The sequence below is a fragment of the Protobothrops mucrosquamatus genome, unplaced genomic scaffold (genome assembly GCF_001527695.2).
Source record: "Protobothrops mucrosquamatus isolate PMUCROS unplaced genomic scaffold, P.Mucros_1.0 scaffold_22, whole genome shotgun sequence".
Taxonomy (NCBI): domain Eukaryota; kingdom Metazoa; phylum Chordata; class Lepidosauria; order Squamata; family Viperidae; genus Protobothrops; species Protobothrops mucrosquamatus.
This window is the reverse complement of record NW_015386098.1, coordinates 625,096-645,313: the sequence shown is the minus strand read 5'-3', so window position 1 is coordinate 645,313 and position 20,218 is coordinate 625,096. Positions and strand designations below refer to the sequence as shown.

Below are 20,218 nucleotides of genomic sequence, written 5' to 3'. Positions count from 1 at the left end.
TAGGGAGTCTATCCCATTAGTGGATTCTTTATTTCCTCACCTCCAAAACTATCTCAGCAGTGCTGCTTCAGATAGTTTGTTGATAATCTGAGGAGGGTGGGTGTTTTCCTTTCCCCTTCTCATAGCCCCAGGGCTCTGGGGACCGTTGCTGAGGCTTCGGCCTTCATCTCTTCCCCCCTTTAGCTGTCGTTTGTCATTCTCCCTTCAGTGCTTCAGCGCTGGGATCGAGCCCACCGTGAGCTTTCTTGCCCCCTTTGCTTCTCCCCCCGCTTTCGTGAGGATTGTGGCGCCCTTGGGAAGCTGATCATGCTTTGAACCTTAGGAGAGGAGGAGGAGTCCCTTCCTCCTTCACTCCCTCTCTCACTGTCAAGCCCCCGCGGGCTCGATGTGAATGGGCGGGGGAGGGGTCGAGGACGACATGTAGGGCGGCAAAGGAGACCAGCGGCCGCCGCCGTTCTACCTGGCAGTGTGGGTGTTGGCTCCGTGGGTGTCCGGATCAACAGCTGAGCGGCTCCAACTTCGGGCTGCCGAACAGCTGAGTCCTCTGGGAGGCAACGTGAGGGCCCTGAGGGGTATCGCAAGCTCGCGGGGGGGGGGAAGGAAAAGAAGATGGAAGAGAGTGAGGCCGCAACAGAGAGAGAGAGAAGGGGAAAAGAAGGAGGGGCGGTTGTGATGTTGGCGCTTAGGGCCGCGACGCGAGCGGTCTCAAACCCCTTCCTGGGTCTCAAACCCCTTCCTGCCGAGGGAGTGGACGGCTGTCTCCTATCAGGCTAGCGCTTGTTGTGAAGTAAGAAGAGAGAGGGGAAGGGTGATACGGATCCCGCTGACCTGTGTGCACGAGAAGAAGTCAATCCGGTTGCTGCACATTGAGTCCCTGGGGAGGGCGGGGCCTTGCTCTGTGCCTGCGCTCTTCACGCACCCCCTGCAGGGCACATTCGGTAGGGTTCGTGGAGGCTGCCGCCAAGCAGCAAGTTTTCCACAAACAAGTGAGCTGGGAAGGAGCGCAGTGGGGGGGAGGAAGGCAACGCTGCGGGGGGAGGGAGGCGACGTCGCGTACCACCGGTTGAAAAGCCCTGCTCTAGGCAGCATCTCAGGGTCTTTCCCACATACCATTAATAGGTTGAGGACTACTTGTAGTAAAATAAATAAAAGCATTATCCCAACTAAGTATTATTTGAGTATTTTATGGAGCAACACTTCAGTGATTACTTTGAATATGTTTTCTTCCTAGCATTTTCTCACAAGTACAAGGTCTTTTGTTGAATCAATCTAGTGTTGATCCTTTGGTTGTGAGAGGAATTGATCAATTGGCTTGTTGTTTGAGCGTGCCATATGGGCTGAGAGTGATTAACTGGCCCAAAGTCACCCAGCCGGCTTTCATGCCTAAAGCTGGACTAGGAAGTCAGTCTCCTGGTTTCTGGCCTGGTGCCTTAACCACTAGACCAAACTGGCTTTCTCTGTGATTACTTTAAAATTGATTGTGTTTATTCATTATGATAATTTGATCATCAGGACTGTATAATTTTATAAGATCCTTATTAAGTGGCTTTTCATTTAAAGATTTTAGGATTCTGTAAATAGTAAGTGCTGATGATGTGAAGCTATTACTTGTCCTATAGTCTAGTCTAATATTTTATGTATTTATTTGTATCCCACTTTTATTATTTTTACAAATACCTCAAGGCAACAAACATCCAAAACACCTTCCTCCTATTTTCCCAACAACAATAACCCTGTGAGGTGAGTTAGGTTGAGAGTCACCCAGCTGGCTTTCTTGCCTAAGGTGACATTAGAACTCATGTCCTGTAGATTTCCAGGCTGTTGCCTTAACCACTACTAAACCAAAGTACATACGTTACTATTGATACTTGTTATAGAGATGAAACCTCAAGATTTATTTACCATTTAACTTGAAAAGCTTTTATTTCAGGTTAATAACTATTTCAGTTGTTTTTGTAAACAACGTAGTTGCTTTTGCTCTGTTAAATGGTACATGTTATTTTAATTTAGTTTCAATCTTTTAAGTGTACTAATCACAAAATATATATTCTTACTGGACTGTTGGATTTCTGAGTTTACTTTCCCTTTGTTGCATGGAATAAATTGTTTGGTTTTAAAATGTATTTTTATTTAATATTATGATCTGGTGGTACTGAGCAGCACCAGTGAAAGAGATTGGCCTGCCGACTGCCTACTTTGAAGGCCAAAGAGTCCTTGCTGTTTCAGATAAGAAGTTAAAGCAGTGAAAAGGACAAAGGAGGCTAATTAGTTTCTCTAAGTATATCCTCTTCTGAATGGCATGAGAAATGATTAAAACACATAGAAGTCTTCTAAGCAGAAATGCTGAAAAAAAATAGAAAACATTTCAGGCTGATCATTAGTTAAGCTTTTCAGAATATGTTGAAATTGAAAATAACCAAATTCAGGTGGAAGCACTCATTTTCTGAAGTGTCAGACTCAATATGGCTAAAAAAAGAGAAACGGTTATAGAATAAGGTTACTTCTATTAATAAGTTGGATAATGGAGAAATTTAATGTGCAGCTGTTACCTTGTCTTGATATACTTATGATCACAATGAAATTTTATCTACTTCCTGTTCTTTTGCCGTCCAGTTGAAAAATATTTAGATATTCAAAATAAACGTTCTATAAACAAAAGAAATTACAGGCATGAGATAAGCAGAAAAATATATGTAGATCTAATTTAGATCAATACCATTCATTGTACTTCTCTTTTTGTACCCTTCTGTCCCTGCAGCTCATTCTTTCTTCCTCTACGTCCAAATAATGTTTCATACATTGTCTTTTGTTTCTTTAAAGTTTTAGAATCTCAACTCTTATTCAACTAAAACTTTCCCTATCTTCACTTTCCTTTCAACCCCTTTACTCTTCCTTCAAATATTTATTTGTGATTCTGTTCTGTCCACTTCAATCTTCTTCCATATTGTCTCTCATTGTTATATTCAGTCCACTCATTTATCATCCATCGTCCATTCACTGTTGATCCTATCTTTTCTTTCTTTATCATACACTACTCTTAAACCATTCCCATTTCTTATAGTCAGCTTTTCTATTGTTCCTGAGATAACTAACCCATTTATAAGAAAATAGGTGGAAGGAGTCTTACATTTATTAATATATTTATACTTGGTAAAGGAGGATAAAAAAGGGAAGGAGAGGGGGAAAGTAAGAGTTGGTCCTTTCCTGCATAATTTTTCATAAAAAATTATCATTTTTTTCAGACTTATAGATTTATAATTACTTCTTTGCTATGTTTCTGTATGATTTGACATATGCATAAATGATGTATTTGGAATAGTCTTTATTCTAAGCAAATATTAATCGGTTACCATTATCAATTATTACTGCAACTCCACATGAGCCAGTTACTTTGATAATTTCTTACCTTCTTCTCCATCCGTTTTTATGCTTCTGTGTAAGCTGCCAAGAGTTGTTTTGATAATAGTAACATAGAAAGATAAATAAATAACAGCAGACTACCTTCATTCAGAATTATTAGATCCTTCCTCTCTGTGTTTCAGAGATAGATAATATATTTTTTGAATTTTAAAATTTCATTTGATAATTTATATGCTCTACCATTTGCCCCTCTTACATTCTAAGTTTCAGTCTTTCATAGATGAGATTATTAACCTCTTTTGCCTGTCATGAACTGTTTCTAGGATAGAATTACCAGACCTATTATCTAGAATTGTTAAGTAAATTCATTAGAAAGTCTTTTTGATAGTATATTCAAACTTACTTCAGCTTGCAATAGACAATTGTAACCCCTAATTTATTCTTGTATAAATTGCATCTCTAATCTGATTTCCAGTAGAAGACACAATCTCTCATATGCATAGCCAGTAATAAATATTTGCATATTTAAGTTGCAAGCTTAGTCACTAAAATAAGTGTTTTTTTTGTTAGATTAAGCTCTATCTAGAGCCAAAAAATATAATAAAAGAAATATATATTTTCTTATTACAGGATCAGCAAGTCTTGCCGTTGTTTAACCACATTAGTTAGAATATGGTTGGTTGTATTACTGGCATGTTATTAAACATCAGGACTATTAATTTAGACTTCCCAATTTTTGGCTTTCGTAAGCTTCTTGAAAAATCACATTGTTTTATACAGTACACTTTTTCCCCCTTTACAACTCATAGAAGCTTTAAGAAGACAGTATATGGCTGTTTTCACCTTTTGGTCAGTAGGTTTGGATTATATGAATGCTTACTACAGATTACTACATTAGAACCATAAATATTTATTAATATTGTTTCCTTATATTAAACGATCTTGTCTCTATTATATAAATTAACATTTTTACGGATCCTACTTCTTTACATTGAGTGATTTTGTCTTTGTTATGTAAGCTGAGATGTCCAAACAGAATCATTAGCAATTCAACAGCTATAGAACGTACATGTGAAAGAATTGTAGTATCATATGCATAATTATATTAATTTATTTTAATAGGTCCCTTACCTTAATCAACCATGGCTCAGAGAGATGTTGACAAATACCTGTATGTGGATAGAAATCTCATCAACAATCCTCTTGCTCAAGCTGATTGGGCTGCCAAGAAACTAGTATGGGTACCATCAGAGAAGAATGGATTTGAACCTGCTAGCTTGAAGGAAGAAGTAGGAGATGAAGCTATTGTGGAGCTTGCTGAGAATGGGAAGAAAGTGAGAGTCAACAAAGATGATATCCAAAAGATGAACCCACCCAAGTTCTCTAAAGTGGAAGACATGGCTGAACTGACCTGCTTGAATGAGGCCTCAGTGTTACATAATCTAAAAGAGCGATACTACTCAGGGCTAATCTATGTAAGTAATACTTTTGCCTGAGATATTATCTAATTTTTATCAGAGTTATAATGGGATAATACACTTATTTGTGATTGATGTTTTAAAAAACATTTTGTGGCAGAAGCATTTTGGAAAATATTTTGGAAATTATTACATTTGATCCTAAAATAAATTCTATCTTGTAGGCATTTCCTGTATTTAAAACCTTGATGGTAGTGATTGTTTATATCAAGGTAGAAAAAGATTCTTTTTGCATAATCAAACTCAGTTGCACAGAAAGCTTTCCGGATATATGTCTTCTCTGAAATCTACTTTGATTTAACCAGCTTATTCAATGCAGAACACGAAGAATTTCAGAACAAATCAGCTATTCTAGTTATACTTAATTTCAGGCCTCCAACATAGGTTGCATAGAACAGATTTTGAGTAGGTGACTTGGCATTTGCTCATAATAGTAATAGTTCTCATGAGATTGCTGCTATGGAAACAAGAATATATAATTGTTTATATTAGAATTGGCATGAATATAATGCTAAAAATATATTTCTTCTTCCATCATCTCACAGATTAGAATTATAGAGTCATAAGCTGGAAGAAAACTTGGAGATCTTCTAGTTCAACCCCTTACCCTAGACCAGGGGTAGGATGCTGGCTCAGGAATTCTGGGAGTTGAAGTCCACGAGTCATAAAAGAGCTAAGGTTGCCTACCCCTGCCCTAGACCCTTATATCATTCTGGACAAATTTTGTCCAATCTTTTCTTGAAAACCTTCAATGATGGAGCACCCACAACTCTGGGAAACAAACTGTTGTATTTATTAATCATTCTTATTGTCAGGAAATTTCTCCCATTTCCAGATTAATTTCTCCTCATTAGTGAAGAATGACTTTGAATAATAGTTTTTTTGGGGGGGTTGAAAAGGAGTTTTCTAGGAATTATTCTCTAGACTGGAGAAAATGATAATGACCTGCAGAAGGTGGCCTGAAGCAATGGCATGGGAAATTAATGTGTTGAAGATAGTGATTGTGCTTCCAGCAAAAGAAACTTGTCTGGTGACTGATGTATAGTTTAGAGGATTCCTTGCTATTGAATGAGGTTACATTGATTCACATACCATCTTTCTTCATACCAATTATGGAATGTTCTTTTTTGAGAGTTATTCTAAAACCCTAAATGAAGCCCTGATTCATAAATACCATTCCCCCCCCCAAATAGTTCCATAGTAATCAGTTTTAAAAAAACTTAAATATTAAAGCATTTTAGATACACGTAGATTTTTATGTGCTATTTTATGTGATTTTAATTGTAACATAATGTAGTGAGTAGTTTAGTACATTACTCAGATAAGAGATCCTTGGTGCTCTCTGAGCTTGGTTGCTTTCTTGCAGATATTTCATTACCCAACTAAGTGACATTATCATTGCTAGTCCAGGGCCAGTCACTAGCAACTGATGATGCTACCTAGTTTGGGTAATGAAATGTCTGCAAGAAAACAACCAAGCTCAAAGAGCACCAAGGGATTCCCCCCCCCATTTCAACCCTGAGCTACAAATATTTATTGATTACTCAAATACTGCAGATTTTTTAAAAAGTATAATTACTTGCAGAACAAATTGAATTATGCTGGTTACTTGGAGTTGCTTAGCCTTACTTTGGAAAACGATCCTTCTCTGCTTGGATTGCATTAAACCCCAGTCCAGGCAGACTCTTTAGTATCTGCTAAAGGCTGGCTGCTGTTCTAATTTAAACGGATCTTCACTTATTTATCACTATTTTTATTTTATTTAACCTGTTTATTATTTAATCTGTGAGTGAAAATTTGGATCAGCTATTACAGAGAGTAAGGAAGATGACCTTGATGGAGATATGCACTAGTAATTGCCTAGGCAAAAGGGGCTAAAGCATTTTTTAAAGCCCAGAACAAAAATACAACATTTGAAGGCAGCTCAGGCAGATGATCCCAGATCTCAGAGGGATACCTATATACCCAATATCTATTTTATTTATCAAAGAAAAACAGTGATTCTGATTGGTCTGTGACATCAAAATATAAGTATCTACTGGCAACTTCTCTATTTATATGTAAATTGATTTTATAAATGACTTATAATTAGTTCAATAGAGTTTAATAGTGTAGGAATAGCCAAGTCTCCCATAGGAGGAAGTATGGATTAATGTAATGCTCTGAGTTCAGAATCAAAATAGATCTTATTGGTGCATGTCTTCTAATCTTTCTGTGCAACTGAATTTAACTCTATATTTTGTGAAAATAATTGTTACTCATATTCTTTACTGATACTATTTTATTCTCAAATTTCAGTCTGTGATCTATTCAACAAATCAAATTTTTATCCAGCTGTGGAATTTGGATGAGTCCTTGTAGTAAAAACTCTCTTACATAGCATACTGTATTCAAGGCCTGGAGAAGGGAAAGGGTTATATTGTTAAATTAATTTTTTTGTGCATGGATCACAGAAGAATACCTGACTTACTGATCAGTTGTTTGGCAGCTAATGAACCAAAAGAGGTGCTGGAGCTGGTGGCGGTAGTGATGCCTGGAGGTGTTGAAGGAGTTTGGCAACCTCTTTTGGGCTGGCAGTGTTGAATTTATTTCAGGCTACTTGGTGAGCTACATGTTGTGCAGGCCTGAATTATACAAATGTAGAGGAAAGAACGTGTATTCTTTTTTTTTTTGTAAAGGATATATTCTTTGCATGTAAAATTCATGTACTCCTTGAGTTAACACCATAACTGAGCCCAAAATTTATGTTGCTAAGTGAAACATTGGTTAAGTGAGTTTGCCCCATTTTACAAATTTTCTTGCCACACTTGTTAAGTGAATCACTGCAGTTGTTAAGTTAGTAAGATGGTTGTTAAGTGAATCTGAATTTCCCATTGATTTTGCTTGTCAAAAGGTACAAAAGGACTCTGCAACAGTCATAAATATGAACCAGTTGCCAAGCATCTTAATTTTTATCATGTGACCATGGGGGATGCTGCAATGGTAGTAAGTGTGAAAAATGGTCATAAGTCACTTTTTTCAGTGCCATTGTAGCTTTGATCGGTCACTAAATTAACTGTTGTAAGTCAAGGACTACCTGTAGAGGGCTGTTTTTTTCACTGACTTTAACATAGATCATCTGGCCATAGTTAAGCCAGATAATGCACACTTAAATCAACAAGGTTTGCTCTGAGTCTTGCTGTTCTTTTTCTAGCACAATACAGTGACAGTCCTGATTACTGAATCTTTATGTAGAACAAGTATTAAATATTTCACATTCTTATCAGTATTCTAACAACTTTAATTTAAATCTGCTAGCTAATACCCAATAAATACTAAGATTATTTGAAATAAGTGTGTGGCCATGTAGGGCACATTGTAGAGACCATATATTCTGGATAGGTATCAGGCGTTCATGTGAAACTGCATTCAACTTGTAATGACTTCTGGTTATTACCTATAAAGCCCTTCATAATATAGATCTCGTTATCTAAAGTATTGGTTCTCAACATGTGCCATATTTTGAGGGGGCATCCAAACTGAACTTCCAGGCATATGATCAATGTCTAATAATCTTCACTTCTCATTCTCAGATGAATAAATACTTTGTCTTTATATGATACAGTTATAGATGTATAAACAATGCAAATGATAAATTATCTTTCCCCCCCAGATAATAGCAACTGAGGAGGGGGGGTGTCATGGAGGTAAATAGGCTCAGATGGGAGCTATGAGCAAAAAAAGATTGAGCACCCTTGATCCAGAGCAGAGGTAGGGAACAATGGTCCCTTTATGACTTGTGGAATTCAACTCCCAGAATTCCTGAGCCAGCCGTGCTGTCTGAGGAATTCTGGGAGTTGAAGTCCACAAGTCATAAAAGGGCCATCATTCCCCACCCTTGATCTAAAAATCATCTCTCTTCTGTGACTTTTGCCCAGCTTGTACAATCAGGCAGAGCCAAACATGCTCCAGGCCACATCCATCAAGCAGCGCCACCTGATGCAACTAAGAAGTGTGCATTCTCGGGAACACTGTCTCCACTAAAATAAGTGTGGCCCCATGTTTTAAAAAAAGACTTGAAAAACTGTGTCTTTCTGCAAGATTTATGTTACAGGGGGTGGCAGGTCCTGTGTGTTTGTTTTCTGTTGTTTCTTTTCTTTTCTTTTATGATTATATTTATTGTATAACATCCAGAGTAGTAGAATTGGGCAACCTTATAAGTGTGCAAATAAATTATTAAATAAATGTTCATGCAATTCATTTTGTAGACCTACTCAGGCCTGTTCTGTGTTGTCATAAATCCCTACAAGAATTTGCCAATCTACTCAGAAGAGATTGTGGAAATGTACAAAGGCAAAAAAAGGCATGAGATGCCCCCACATATCTATGCTATCACAGATACAGCCTACAGGAGTATGATGCAAGGTAATGTACCTTAAAATAAAAATATTTGTGGACATGAACCATTTTATGCTTAGTTAACTAAGTAATTTGCTCAGAGATTTAGATTATAAAATGTCAATAAATGTGTTGAAGTAGCATGCTGTAGCTTCTGCTATAAGCTATAGTTCTTTATTTTGATCAAACTTCTGGTCTCTGGAAAGTAGCATTCTTCTTTTCCTTTGAATTTACTTAAACCACGGGGAAATTTCATGCAGTGGCCACTGGTATGGGAGGAATCTGTTGAAATGCCAGCAACTCTGCAAAAACTCAGGGCATTGAGGATTAGCTTTTGTGCTCTAGATTCCATTCAGAATCTGACAAGCAGGAAATCTTTCATAGTTTTCAGCATGCTTTTATTTTTTTATTTTTTTAAAAAGAGGCAAAATGACTGACACATTGTCAGCAAGAGATGCTTTTATTTCCCTCAGTTAATAGGGCAGAAAAATTTGACTGTTAAATGGTCAGCACGTTGGAGTAAAACGTTCTGCTAGAGAATAAAGTTTTGCATGTTAAATACATTGATTTAATTCAGCATTGTGGTTTAGGGCTTCTTAATTGGCAGGCACTGTAGTAAAATCTGAGACCCTTTGGCTTATTTGTATATTTGGTTTACTTGCTGCCCCTGTCCCTCAGTTAAAACCAAAGTTACAGCCTTTTCAGAAACTGTTTCCATAATCTGGGTGACTCTGCAATGAAGAAACTTCCTGCCTCAGAGCCAGATTGTAACAGGCAGGGGTGGGGCATAAAATTGTGTGCAGCAAGGTTGCATTCTTCAGTGGCTGTGTCTCAATTCTGACTTTGCTGAACTGTTAGTATTACCAGAAGTTGCAGCAATAATTTGTCTAAGGATTTTTTAAAAATGATTTTTCATTTTATAACTGCAAAAATCCATTACTTTTGTGTTTTTTCACTGATGTTTTTCTTTAGAGTACATATAAAGAAGAAATTATTCTTTGTGCTTCTTTTAAAGTGGGTCAATTTTCAGGATAGATGTCCAGAACAAGTTATTTGCATATTGAAAATCATAGTTTTTTTCCCTTTAAATTGTGTAGTATAAAATAATACATCATTAAAAATTATTTTTTTGTAAAATAAGGTCAATTTCTGTACAGTTAGTATGAGTGCATTATGACAATATAAATTTAAAAGAAAATAAAAATCACAACAGCTCTTTTGCTTTAAGTTTATGTAGAATAATGCATCTGTTTTTTGAAAGTAGTACACTAAACATGCTTTAGCTGTTACTCTGTGTATCTTGGCCATCTAAAATAAGGTTTTACAAATGTTGCTGTGTGGAACTCTTAACATCCTGTGAGAAATTGATGGGGTTTTGTGAAAGACCTAGGAGCAAACACAAACAAAATAGTTCACTCAAATGTAGCCAATTTTCTATCATTACAACATTGCCTCTTGTGCAGGAATTCAAACTTTTTTTTTTAACTAACAGATTCTGTAGCTTGATTTAAAAAACAACAACAACCCTGATCTAAACTCATGTCTGCCACAACTGTATTTGCACTGATAATGACTGCCCTATTCCCCACCCCCAAACCAGTAGGTGTGGATATATTTATTTGACTCCAGTTCTTTCTAGGATTTTACAAAGGAGAATAGGAAAATTGCATACATCTGGGGTGTGTGTTTGTGCGTGTGTCTGATATTTATTATTCTGCCTTGGGAACTTAAAGTAAGATTCTATCCATCCAATTTTTTTTGCTTTATATTTAAAATAGAAGTTTTTTTTAAAAAATAAATAAATCTTGAAGTATCTTAGCACATTGTTTGTGTCCAGACAATGAGACATACAATAAGAAAAAAAAACTTTTATAGTTTTAAATCTATTTTGTCTTGGTGCTGTTCAAGACTAAACTATAGATGCCCTTTCAACAGGCATGAAATGCATTTTAGTTGTCATAGGTCTTCATGATTAACAGCTGTGTTCTTTGTCTAAAGAAACCACAAAATATAACAGAGCTGTGACACATTCAAACAGGAATGATAGTGGCTTTTTTAAATAATTTATTTCATGTGAGTACAACTTTAGAACAATTTTAATGGGAAACTGAATGAGCTTCTCTGTTAAAAATGATTTAGTTTGGTCTTTTTCCAAATTATCTGTTCATAGTTAGCATAGTATGCTTCAGTTTAGTGACATCCAGAAATACTGAGATTATACTCTGTAACATTTATAACAAGAGATCTAAAAATTTTCATATGTTATTAATGAGGTCTTCTGACATGAACAAACACTATTACTTAGTGCTTGCCTGAGTTACAGGGAACTGCTTATAGGTTAATACTAATTTTGAAATTATATGCATTAGTTGAGTAAACCTTTGCAAGCCCCACTATAAATTATACTATTTGTTAACCATAGCAACATTCTCAAGTATAGACAAATCAGTTAAAATAGTCCTTGGAGCATTATCCTTCACATCTTCTTGATCTCTGCTTATTTTACCAGCCCCATCAAAATCACCCCATATAAAAAATATCAGAGAAGTAACAATTGCCTTACTATTTCATTTCTCTTTTTCAAAATTGTTAAAGGAAATACTCCAGAAAGTTTTTGGCTTCCTCTATTTTGATCCTATGATGGCTCACCCTTTCATTGCCTACAGGAATTCCACATGATAGACATAGACAATTTTGTAGATATTTGTGTGTCTGTCTGTGTATGCCTACAGAAGGGTTTAGTAGTGAGAATATCAGTGCTGATGAATCAGCCATAAGCAAAGAATCAAAACTTTTGCCCTGTTTGTTGTTCCACTTCCTCTTGGCTGAAGAGATGATGTCACCATTCTCTGAATGCTATATTCTCCTTTTATGGAGCTAAACACACTCAACTCAGAGTTGCTCATGCAGAGGAAGTGGGTGATAAGGATGTTTGTTAATGTGCTTCTGAAGCACCTAACTGCTTCACAGTAGCTTTCATTCCCCACCTTCATTCTTCCTTTAAGTTTAAATAAGCTCTGTTGGGGGTTTAACTGAAAACGTTTATAATGTGAGAGTGACTCAATCACATATATTTAAAACGATAGCAACGAAACTGTTGGATTTTTATGATGCATGACTTTTACAGTACTTCAACTGTTCATTCAACTGTAGGGACTCCACCAGTAAAACTGTAATTAAGCTTGCATGATGAAGTAATTTGTACAGTTGTTTCTTAATTATCCATTTAATAAGATGGACTTTGGCAAGTGCGTCTACAAGTCTCTCTGTAGCCTAGAATAAGATGACTTGTGTGCTTTGTTTTTTTATAATATATTTTATTAATTTTTTAACATGGTCACCTTAATATTTGGTAAACAGTGTGTTGTCTGGGTTTACATTTAAAAAACATTAGCTAACAATTGGTTTCTATTATCTATAATCCACATAATAGCTTTACTTGATTTCCTCTTCTTCCCATAATGTTCTCTTTTATCAACCTTAAGTTAATACAATTCTTATTGTTTCTATAGATAACAATTGAATATAATTTTTTTCTAATATTTCCACAAATAATAATCACATCAATATAATATTTCTTTTCTATCTAGTCATTCTGGTTGCCTCATCATAGATCCCGTTTACAGTTCTTGTTTACATTTGTTTTTCCCACAATATTCAAGACATTCTTATTGGTTAAGATTTTCTCAAAGTTAATTACATTTAGATATTAGATTCTATTTTTTCTCATGTAACCCATCCCATAACTTTTACTTTACTTAAGGAATAAATAAGACTAAAAAAAGAGAAAAAAAGAACAAGAGTAAAGAGGGATAAAAAGATAGTATACTACTGAAAGTCCATGTTTCCCCTACGCTAATACATATTTATTTCCAAAATGTTTCCATTCTTTTTTACCATAATTAAGAATATATTTAATCTTTAAATATTCCATTTAATAAATCTAGTCATCTGGTCTTTTAACTGTTATTCAAAACATTTTTTATTAATCCATTGTAATTTTCTTAAAATCAATCACATTTAAATAACTAAAATATGTCCTTATATATAAGCCATTCTAACTCTTTTATATTACTCATATCAAGAAATAAGAAAAGAAAAGAGAAGAAAGAGACAGTACTATGTTATTTGAGGGACTCCTCCCTCTTAAAGTAAAATTCATATCCAAAATCTTTCTATTACTTTAACCATATTCAAACAGGTGTTTCTTTTTTAAATATTCTCTCTGATAAGTCCCATCATCTATTGTCTTAATTTTCACTTTGGCCTTCTTCTTTTGCCCAGTATCTTTAATCAATATATTCTGCTGAATCAAAGAGTCTTTCCATATTCTTGTAGGTGTCACTGTAGATATAAAAAATAAGTCAAGTACAATATCTTTGTAAGAGGCATTTGCTCTTTCATGTTTGTTGAAAATCTTTTTCTTTCTTTTTCTCTCTGGATCTCTTATAATTTTTTGTCTCTCCAGTTCTAGTCTCTGCAATCTAGTCTCTGCAATCCATTTTGACCAGTCTTTTTTCTTATTCTCAAATTTGTCTTGTGGTCTTAAAGTATAAGTTGCCTTTTCCAAAACCAATATTTCTTGTAAATTTTTTTCACTTGGGTTAAATCATACTTCTTTGAGTCTCTATCCTCTAATTTGTGTTCAGTTATCTGTTTTATCTGTTCCTTCTCTATTGTTATTTCCTGGGATTTTTTTTTGTTGTAAAGTTAAATTGGAGATGGATTGGTTTAAGACCACAAGATAAATTTGAGGATAAGAAAAAAGTCATTGTTGTTTGAATTAGTTGCATCATCTCATATGTCTCATCTTCAAAGGTATTCATTTTTTTTTAATAAGTTTTTTCTGTAAGTCTCTGATTTTTCATAGTGAAATTGAGGTTTTCTTTTCTCTGCAAATAGCTTTAGAGTCACAGTTTAGTAGATATGTATAATCCAAAAAGGTTCAAAAAGGTTTCCTGAAGTTTATATAATCCTCTCTTTGTCTGCAATCCAAATTGTTTTCTTTTTTTGTCACAGCTGTTTTCTATTGTTATAGCTTTGAAGGTCACAAGCACAGATTAGTTTTTTCCAGATTTTGCCGAGTCCTGTATAAAAGCCATAGCTGTCATAGTCTTTATCCACCACTAGATGTCAGCACCAGTTTATTTTTCAAATTATCAAAATAAAAAATTGCCTTTAAAATGAGGATCTTAACCATTCAACAATTCCAAACTTATCCAAATTTAGGTTTTATATTCATTTCATTTCATTTCTGTATGTTTTGGTCCTCCATAAAAGGTTTAATTCGCAGCTTCTGTTAGTAAAAGGGTGGGGCAAAAATCCCCCTCCTTCACATTCGGAGGTTTTTTGCTTCTTGGGAATTTTTTTTCCCCAGGAAAGTTAATAAGTAGGATAGAGAAAATCGATGATCTTATGCAGATTCAAACGCACTGTTTACAATAAGCTTAAAATAGTGCTTTTTGACTTCGGTTGCTTGTAGCTTGGGCTATACTCTGAAGTTAGGCTAGCCTTTTCCTCTTGGTTTCTGGAAGGCTTTCCTGGACCGATCGGGTTGACTGCCATCTCTCCATGGTCTGCGGGACTTCCTTTCTTTGCCACCTCTTCAGGGTGGCTTCTGGTCCATTTAGGGGTCCCCTAACAGGAAGAAATTCAGCCAAAGGGCACGGAGCTCCCAAATCCCTTGGCTGCTGTGCTACTGCGCAAGACCGGAAGTCCTTGACTTGTGTACTTTGATAACCTGTATTACTCCTTTAATTTCTGTAAGAAAGTAGTCATGTTACTTAATACTGGGAAGGGAATTAGTAGATTTAAAGATATTAGGTATTAGTTTGTGTGCTGAAATATGAAATTTCTTTTACAACCAGAGTAATGTGTCTTTTATTTCAAAAACAGTCACAAGATGTCATTGCTCCCTAGTAAAGCTGTTGTAGATTCAATTCAGTTAATTCTGTAAATATTCTTGTTGTAATTATTTGGATATACATTTTTCTCCTTCTTCTCCACAAAAATACAGCAATCCCCACCCTCACCCCCAAAATCCCTCATAATCCAAACTCAAAAAGTTTTGCAGTGTCCTGGTCTTATTCCAAATGCAGAGAAGGAACAGACTCTGTTGCTTTATCAGTTAGCCAAACTATTTGGGTGTCTCTGATGCTGGCATCCTGTAGACAGAATAGCCCCTGGATTAGAAAGGAATGTATATTCTGGAATGTTTAGTAACTGGCTAAGATCATTATATGCCGGCTGTGTGAGTATGCACTTCTGTTGTAAAGATGGGGGAGGAAAAAGCATCTTTTAATACTGAACAGGAAATAAGAGACCACACCATACTTGTCAATTGTCAGTATGCAAAAGAATCCCAGCTATCCTAATGATGTATGCTTAACAAGGGCTGAGTAAATTCTTTTTCCTGGATTCCAAAAAGGATGTTTCCTTTTATGGTAGTGTCTGCATTCAGCCATGTGAGCTGCCCATACATGCAGGTACATTCCTTAAGAGTGTATGGAGCAAGCAAATAATAAACCTTAAGAAGATAAGAGGGGAGGGTATGGGGTGAAGAATGAATTGCTGGAGGAATTTGCTCATACTTGGAAGACATGTGGATTTCTCTGACTGGTCTCTAAGTAGTTGTGATATGAAAAAATGAAAATTGCAATTTCCCCTCAATCAATAGCTAATTAGTCAGCTGGTGAGCCATTGTTTCTTTGTGCTGAAATAAAAAAAAACAATTTTGTTCATGTAGTATATCACCTCCTATAGATAGAACAATTGTATGTATGTGGGCTGTTACAATATATTTTCAGTAGACATTGCTGAAGATATTGGTGTACAGTGGAACTATAAAATTACTTTTCATTTTACCTCTACTATAGAAGCAGGATTTAATTGTAATGTTGAAAAAAATCATATTTAAGCTCCTGCAGCTTGAAAAAAATAACAGAGAACAGTTTCCTAGTAATTTTTCTGAAATGGCTTGTGTAATATAGGTTCACATAGGCTTCTGTGCTACTAAATACAGTTGAATTATTAGTAGATGGTCTGATTTTCCATTTAAATATCCAATTGTAGAAAATCCTTCTATTTGATCTATAGAAAAATAAATATGAGCTATATAGAAGAATGAATAAGATAAATTTTACATAAAGAGTTCTATAGATATGATCTATAGAATCTATATTTATCATGTATGTGAGATAGATCATAGAGACCCTGTTTCAACTTTTAACATCCTTCACAACTCTTAGGTTTGATATTCAATATCAAACAAGCCGTGTATATACTTTAAGATTAATTTGCACATGCAAATTTGTGAATTGCTAAATTACAAATTATGAAACTCATTTAGCAATGAAAATAAAATAATATTTTGCTGGATTTAACAAATGTGTAAACATTTTTGAACTTGGAAACTGATTAGGAATGAGCCTAGTTAAAAATTTTTTCTTTATTATTTTATTGTTTTTAAGAAGGCTGGTTAATGTTTTGATGGGAGAACATCTGAATGAAAAAAGGAGAACTATAGGCTAAAGTGTGTAGTCAAAAAACATCTTGAAGAAAGCAATGACACCTCACAATTTATGGTCCTTCAGAACTGAGCTCAATTTAAGTTGTGCTTAGTCCGGCTAGGTGACAGCACCTGGCTTACTTTGGCTGATCCTAAGCTAAGCAAGGTTAAGGCTGATTAATGTTTGACTGAAAGGTGATCAGTAAACAGTATGCTAAATAAAGTTAGAGGTAAACACACATGTGCACACATGTAAAGAAGGCAGTTGTTCGTTGCTGTGAAGTAAGATTTCATGGATGTGTTGAGAGTCAAACTTGATTTGGAGTCTTTACTTTTTATTTTGCTATAAAAAGTTCAGCCAAATTATCTTAAGAGCTCTGGATTGAAGCTTGGTTTTATGATTGGTACAGATAGGCCTCAATTTAAGATTGGCTGCCCAGCGACCATTTGAACTTACAATGGACAATGCAGAAAGATACTTACGACTCAGTTCCAAAGTTCTGACGGCTGTCCTTGGTAACATAACAGCATTTCAGGCTCTTGGAAACTGACCCGCATTTATGGCTGTTTGTAGCATCCTGTGCCACATAACTGCAATTTACCTTTTTGCTGAAAATGGTGTTTGCTTTTGGTTTTCTACAAAAGTGTCCCATAGCAAACAATGAGTTCACTTAGCAACCGTGGTGTTTGCTTAATGACCACTTCAAAAAAGATTGCAAAATCAGGTCTGGTCACATAATGACCTGCTTTATGACATATCATAATTTATGACTGCAATGGGCAGTCTCCATTACAGTCATAATTCAAGGACTACCTGTATTGCATGATGCCATATGAAGTTTAGTTGTGAGAGAGATGCAAAACCAAAAAAGGTGACAGGGCTTGTGCTCGTTCCCACCAGTACCAGGACTTCTATAGAGAATGCAGTACTGAAGGTGGCAAATATTTACATGAATATTACAACATAATATGATTCTATAATCCATTCAGTCTTGTTTCACCTCTAAATTCCATCAAGATAAAATATAAAAACTAAGTTGTAGACTTTGAGGGGACATATATGAACATTGTCAAGTTTTGTGTGTGTGTAGAAATAACAGCAAAAAGGGAGATTTCATTTCAGTCACTGCTTTCCTTTTTTTCATTTCAGATCGAGAGGACCAGTCCATTCTCTGCACGTAAGTATTTAAGAAATTGGCTGTTTAAAATGGAGAAAAACGATTAAAGCATAGTTGACCAGCAGAAGCATTTACTAAAAAAACTTAACATCTTTGTATTAACCTAATATTTCAAAAGGTATGTATGCATGGAGTCATATATCTGTTTATGTTCAATGAAAATAAAGACAGATAAAGTTCAGGAGAAGATGTTTAATAGCAACAACAATAGCACTTAGACTTATATACCACTTCACAGTGCTTTACAGCCCTCTCTAAGTGGTTTACAGAGTCAGCATATTGCCCTCCAAAATCTGGGTCCTCATTTTACCGACCTCAGAAGGATGGAAGGCTGAGTCATCCTTGAGCTGGTGAGAATCGAACTGCCAAACTGCTGGCTGTCGGCAGTCAGCAGAATTAGCCTGCAGTACTGCATTCTAACCACTGCGCCGCCACATTTTTTCATTGGTAAAAGCATTTCTTTAAAAATGGAACCAAAATTTTGTTTGCGATGTTCATATTAGCAAAATATTCGAGCAGCTTTCTCCAAAGGCCTTGGCTGAAAATTGTTATCCATCACATTAGATACTAGATTGGGAAAAACTAGAGTTTTATTTTTAAAAACCAGACCTGTTGATTTGAAGGGGAGCTTTCATGTATGCAATATGTTTTGACTAATGTTATCTCTTTCTCTCTCTCTCTCTCTTTCTTCCAGAGGTGAATCAGGAGCTGGTAAGACCGAAAATACTAAAAAGGTCATTCAGTATTTGGCTCATGTTGCTTCATCACATAAGACCAAAAAAGATCAAGTAAGTTCTATTATCCAATTAAGATATTGCTCACTTACTTGAAATTGAAAACATAATTTGACTTCTTTGAAAACATAATTTGACTTCTTTACATGAGATACTTTTACACAATTTGATCCTTTATTACCAATTTGAGTGTTCACTGATTCCTTGTGATGTTCTTTATCTGAATTTGCAATATACGTAAATTATTCCAAGCCTGAAAGAATTAGACAGGATAATTATCTATAGATGGAGCAATAGAAACTTTGTCGTCATTTTGCTATCAGTGTACAATTAGTGAACTACTTCATGTAAAATTCACTAGTTACAATTATGGGGTTTTTATTTGTCTTGCAGTATAGATTGCTAGACTCTTTACTGTTATGAATAATCATATAAATTCTCCGACAATGTGCATCTTTTGTGCCAATAAGAATCTGTGAAATACTGTCTCACTTACTGTTTCCCCTTCTCTTGGCGGATTATGTCAGAATTCATCCCTTGGTACTTCGTAGGTGAGCTGCACGTTTGACTGCACGATCTGCACCAAGAATGTGTGTGTGTTGCTCCATTGTGTGATTTATAGCAGCTTTTCACTCCCACCTGTATCACTTTTTGCTGCTAGAACTATTTTACTCACAATTCACATTGGCTTTTTTAGGTGAGCTGAATGAAAGGCTGTAGTTTTTTTTAATAATTACACTATTGCTTATTATTTAAACTTAGTAAATCACATTTGGTCTGCCTTATACAATTTCTTATGTGCACTAAGTAAGGCATTCTGAGCAGCAATAAAGGTGTCCTTTTAAAATAGTACAGAATGTCTGGTATCAGTGGTGATTTGGCCAACAGTGTGGATTGATTTTCTTCAGGACTTCCAGTCCCACCCGGTATTCTAGCTATGGGTGCAAGATGCTGAGAAATATTGAAAAGAAACTTCCCCTGCATAGACTGAATGTTCCAAGTCCAAGCCTCTTTCCCAGAATTATTCTTGCAAACCATTATAACATAAAGTATTTTCTAGTGCAATTGATACTTTTCACTCTATAAAATCTTGATTTTTATATTAAATACATTGGCATGACGCGTGTCTATAGGTTACTTCTATGAGTATCTCTGCATGGTGTGTGCGTGTGCATATACACATTCTAATGAGTGGCTCTTGGAAGAAAAAATGCAGCTTTCTCTCGACTGCTTTTTCTCTCTACTGCCAGCAGATATACTTAAATATTCTCTGAACATTCTATGTTTCTAAGTTTCAGAGATCACAATTTTTATTAAAGATTGTTAGCTAAGATATCTGCCCTAGTAGAAGAGAAAATTTAGCATTATCATCAACAGATTGTGTTGATTTAATTATTTAATTCAAAAATTGCCTTATGGCACATGAACTCTTTTTCAATGTCTTTCAACTAGTTTGAATCATGAGTAGGCTGGTGAAGCTTTTGAAAGCTTTTTCCAGGTCAGAGGTTAACAATTTGAAGACTCCCAAGAGTGATACTGTTTCTGGATTGTTTCCTAGAGAAAATATTTGAAACTCCTTTGTGG

The 20,218-nt window shown here is 35.5% G+C and overlaps 1 protein-coding gene across 2 annotated transcripts in view; it reads left to right on the top strand.

Annotated features, from left to right (window-relative positions):
• MYH9 (myosin heavy chain 9) overlaps positions 1-20,218 on the top strand; it is a 74,059-nt gene that overhangs the window by 14,585 nt on the left and 39,256 nt on the right. For both annotated transcript variants that reach the window (XM_015831836.1, XM_015831827.1), the window contains exons 2-5: positions 4,483-4,835; positions 9,086-9,242; positions 17,873-17,900; positions 18,595-18,688. In XM_015831836.1, the coding sequence (XP_015687322.1) occupies positions 4,503-4,835; positions 9,086-9,242; positions 17,873-17,900; positions 18,595-18,688 (612 nt within the window). In that variant the 5' untranslated portion in view covers positions 4,483-4,502. The remainder of the gene's footprint in view (positions 1-4,482; positions 4,836-9,085; positions 9,243-17,872; positions 17,901-18,594; positions 18,689-20,218) is intronic.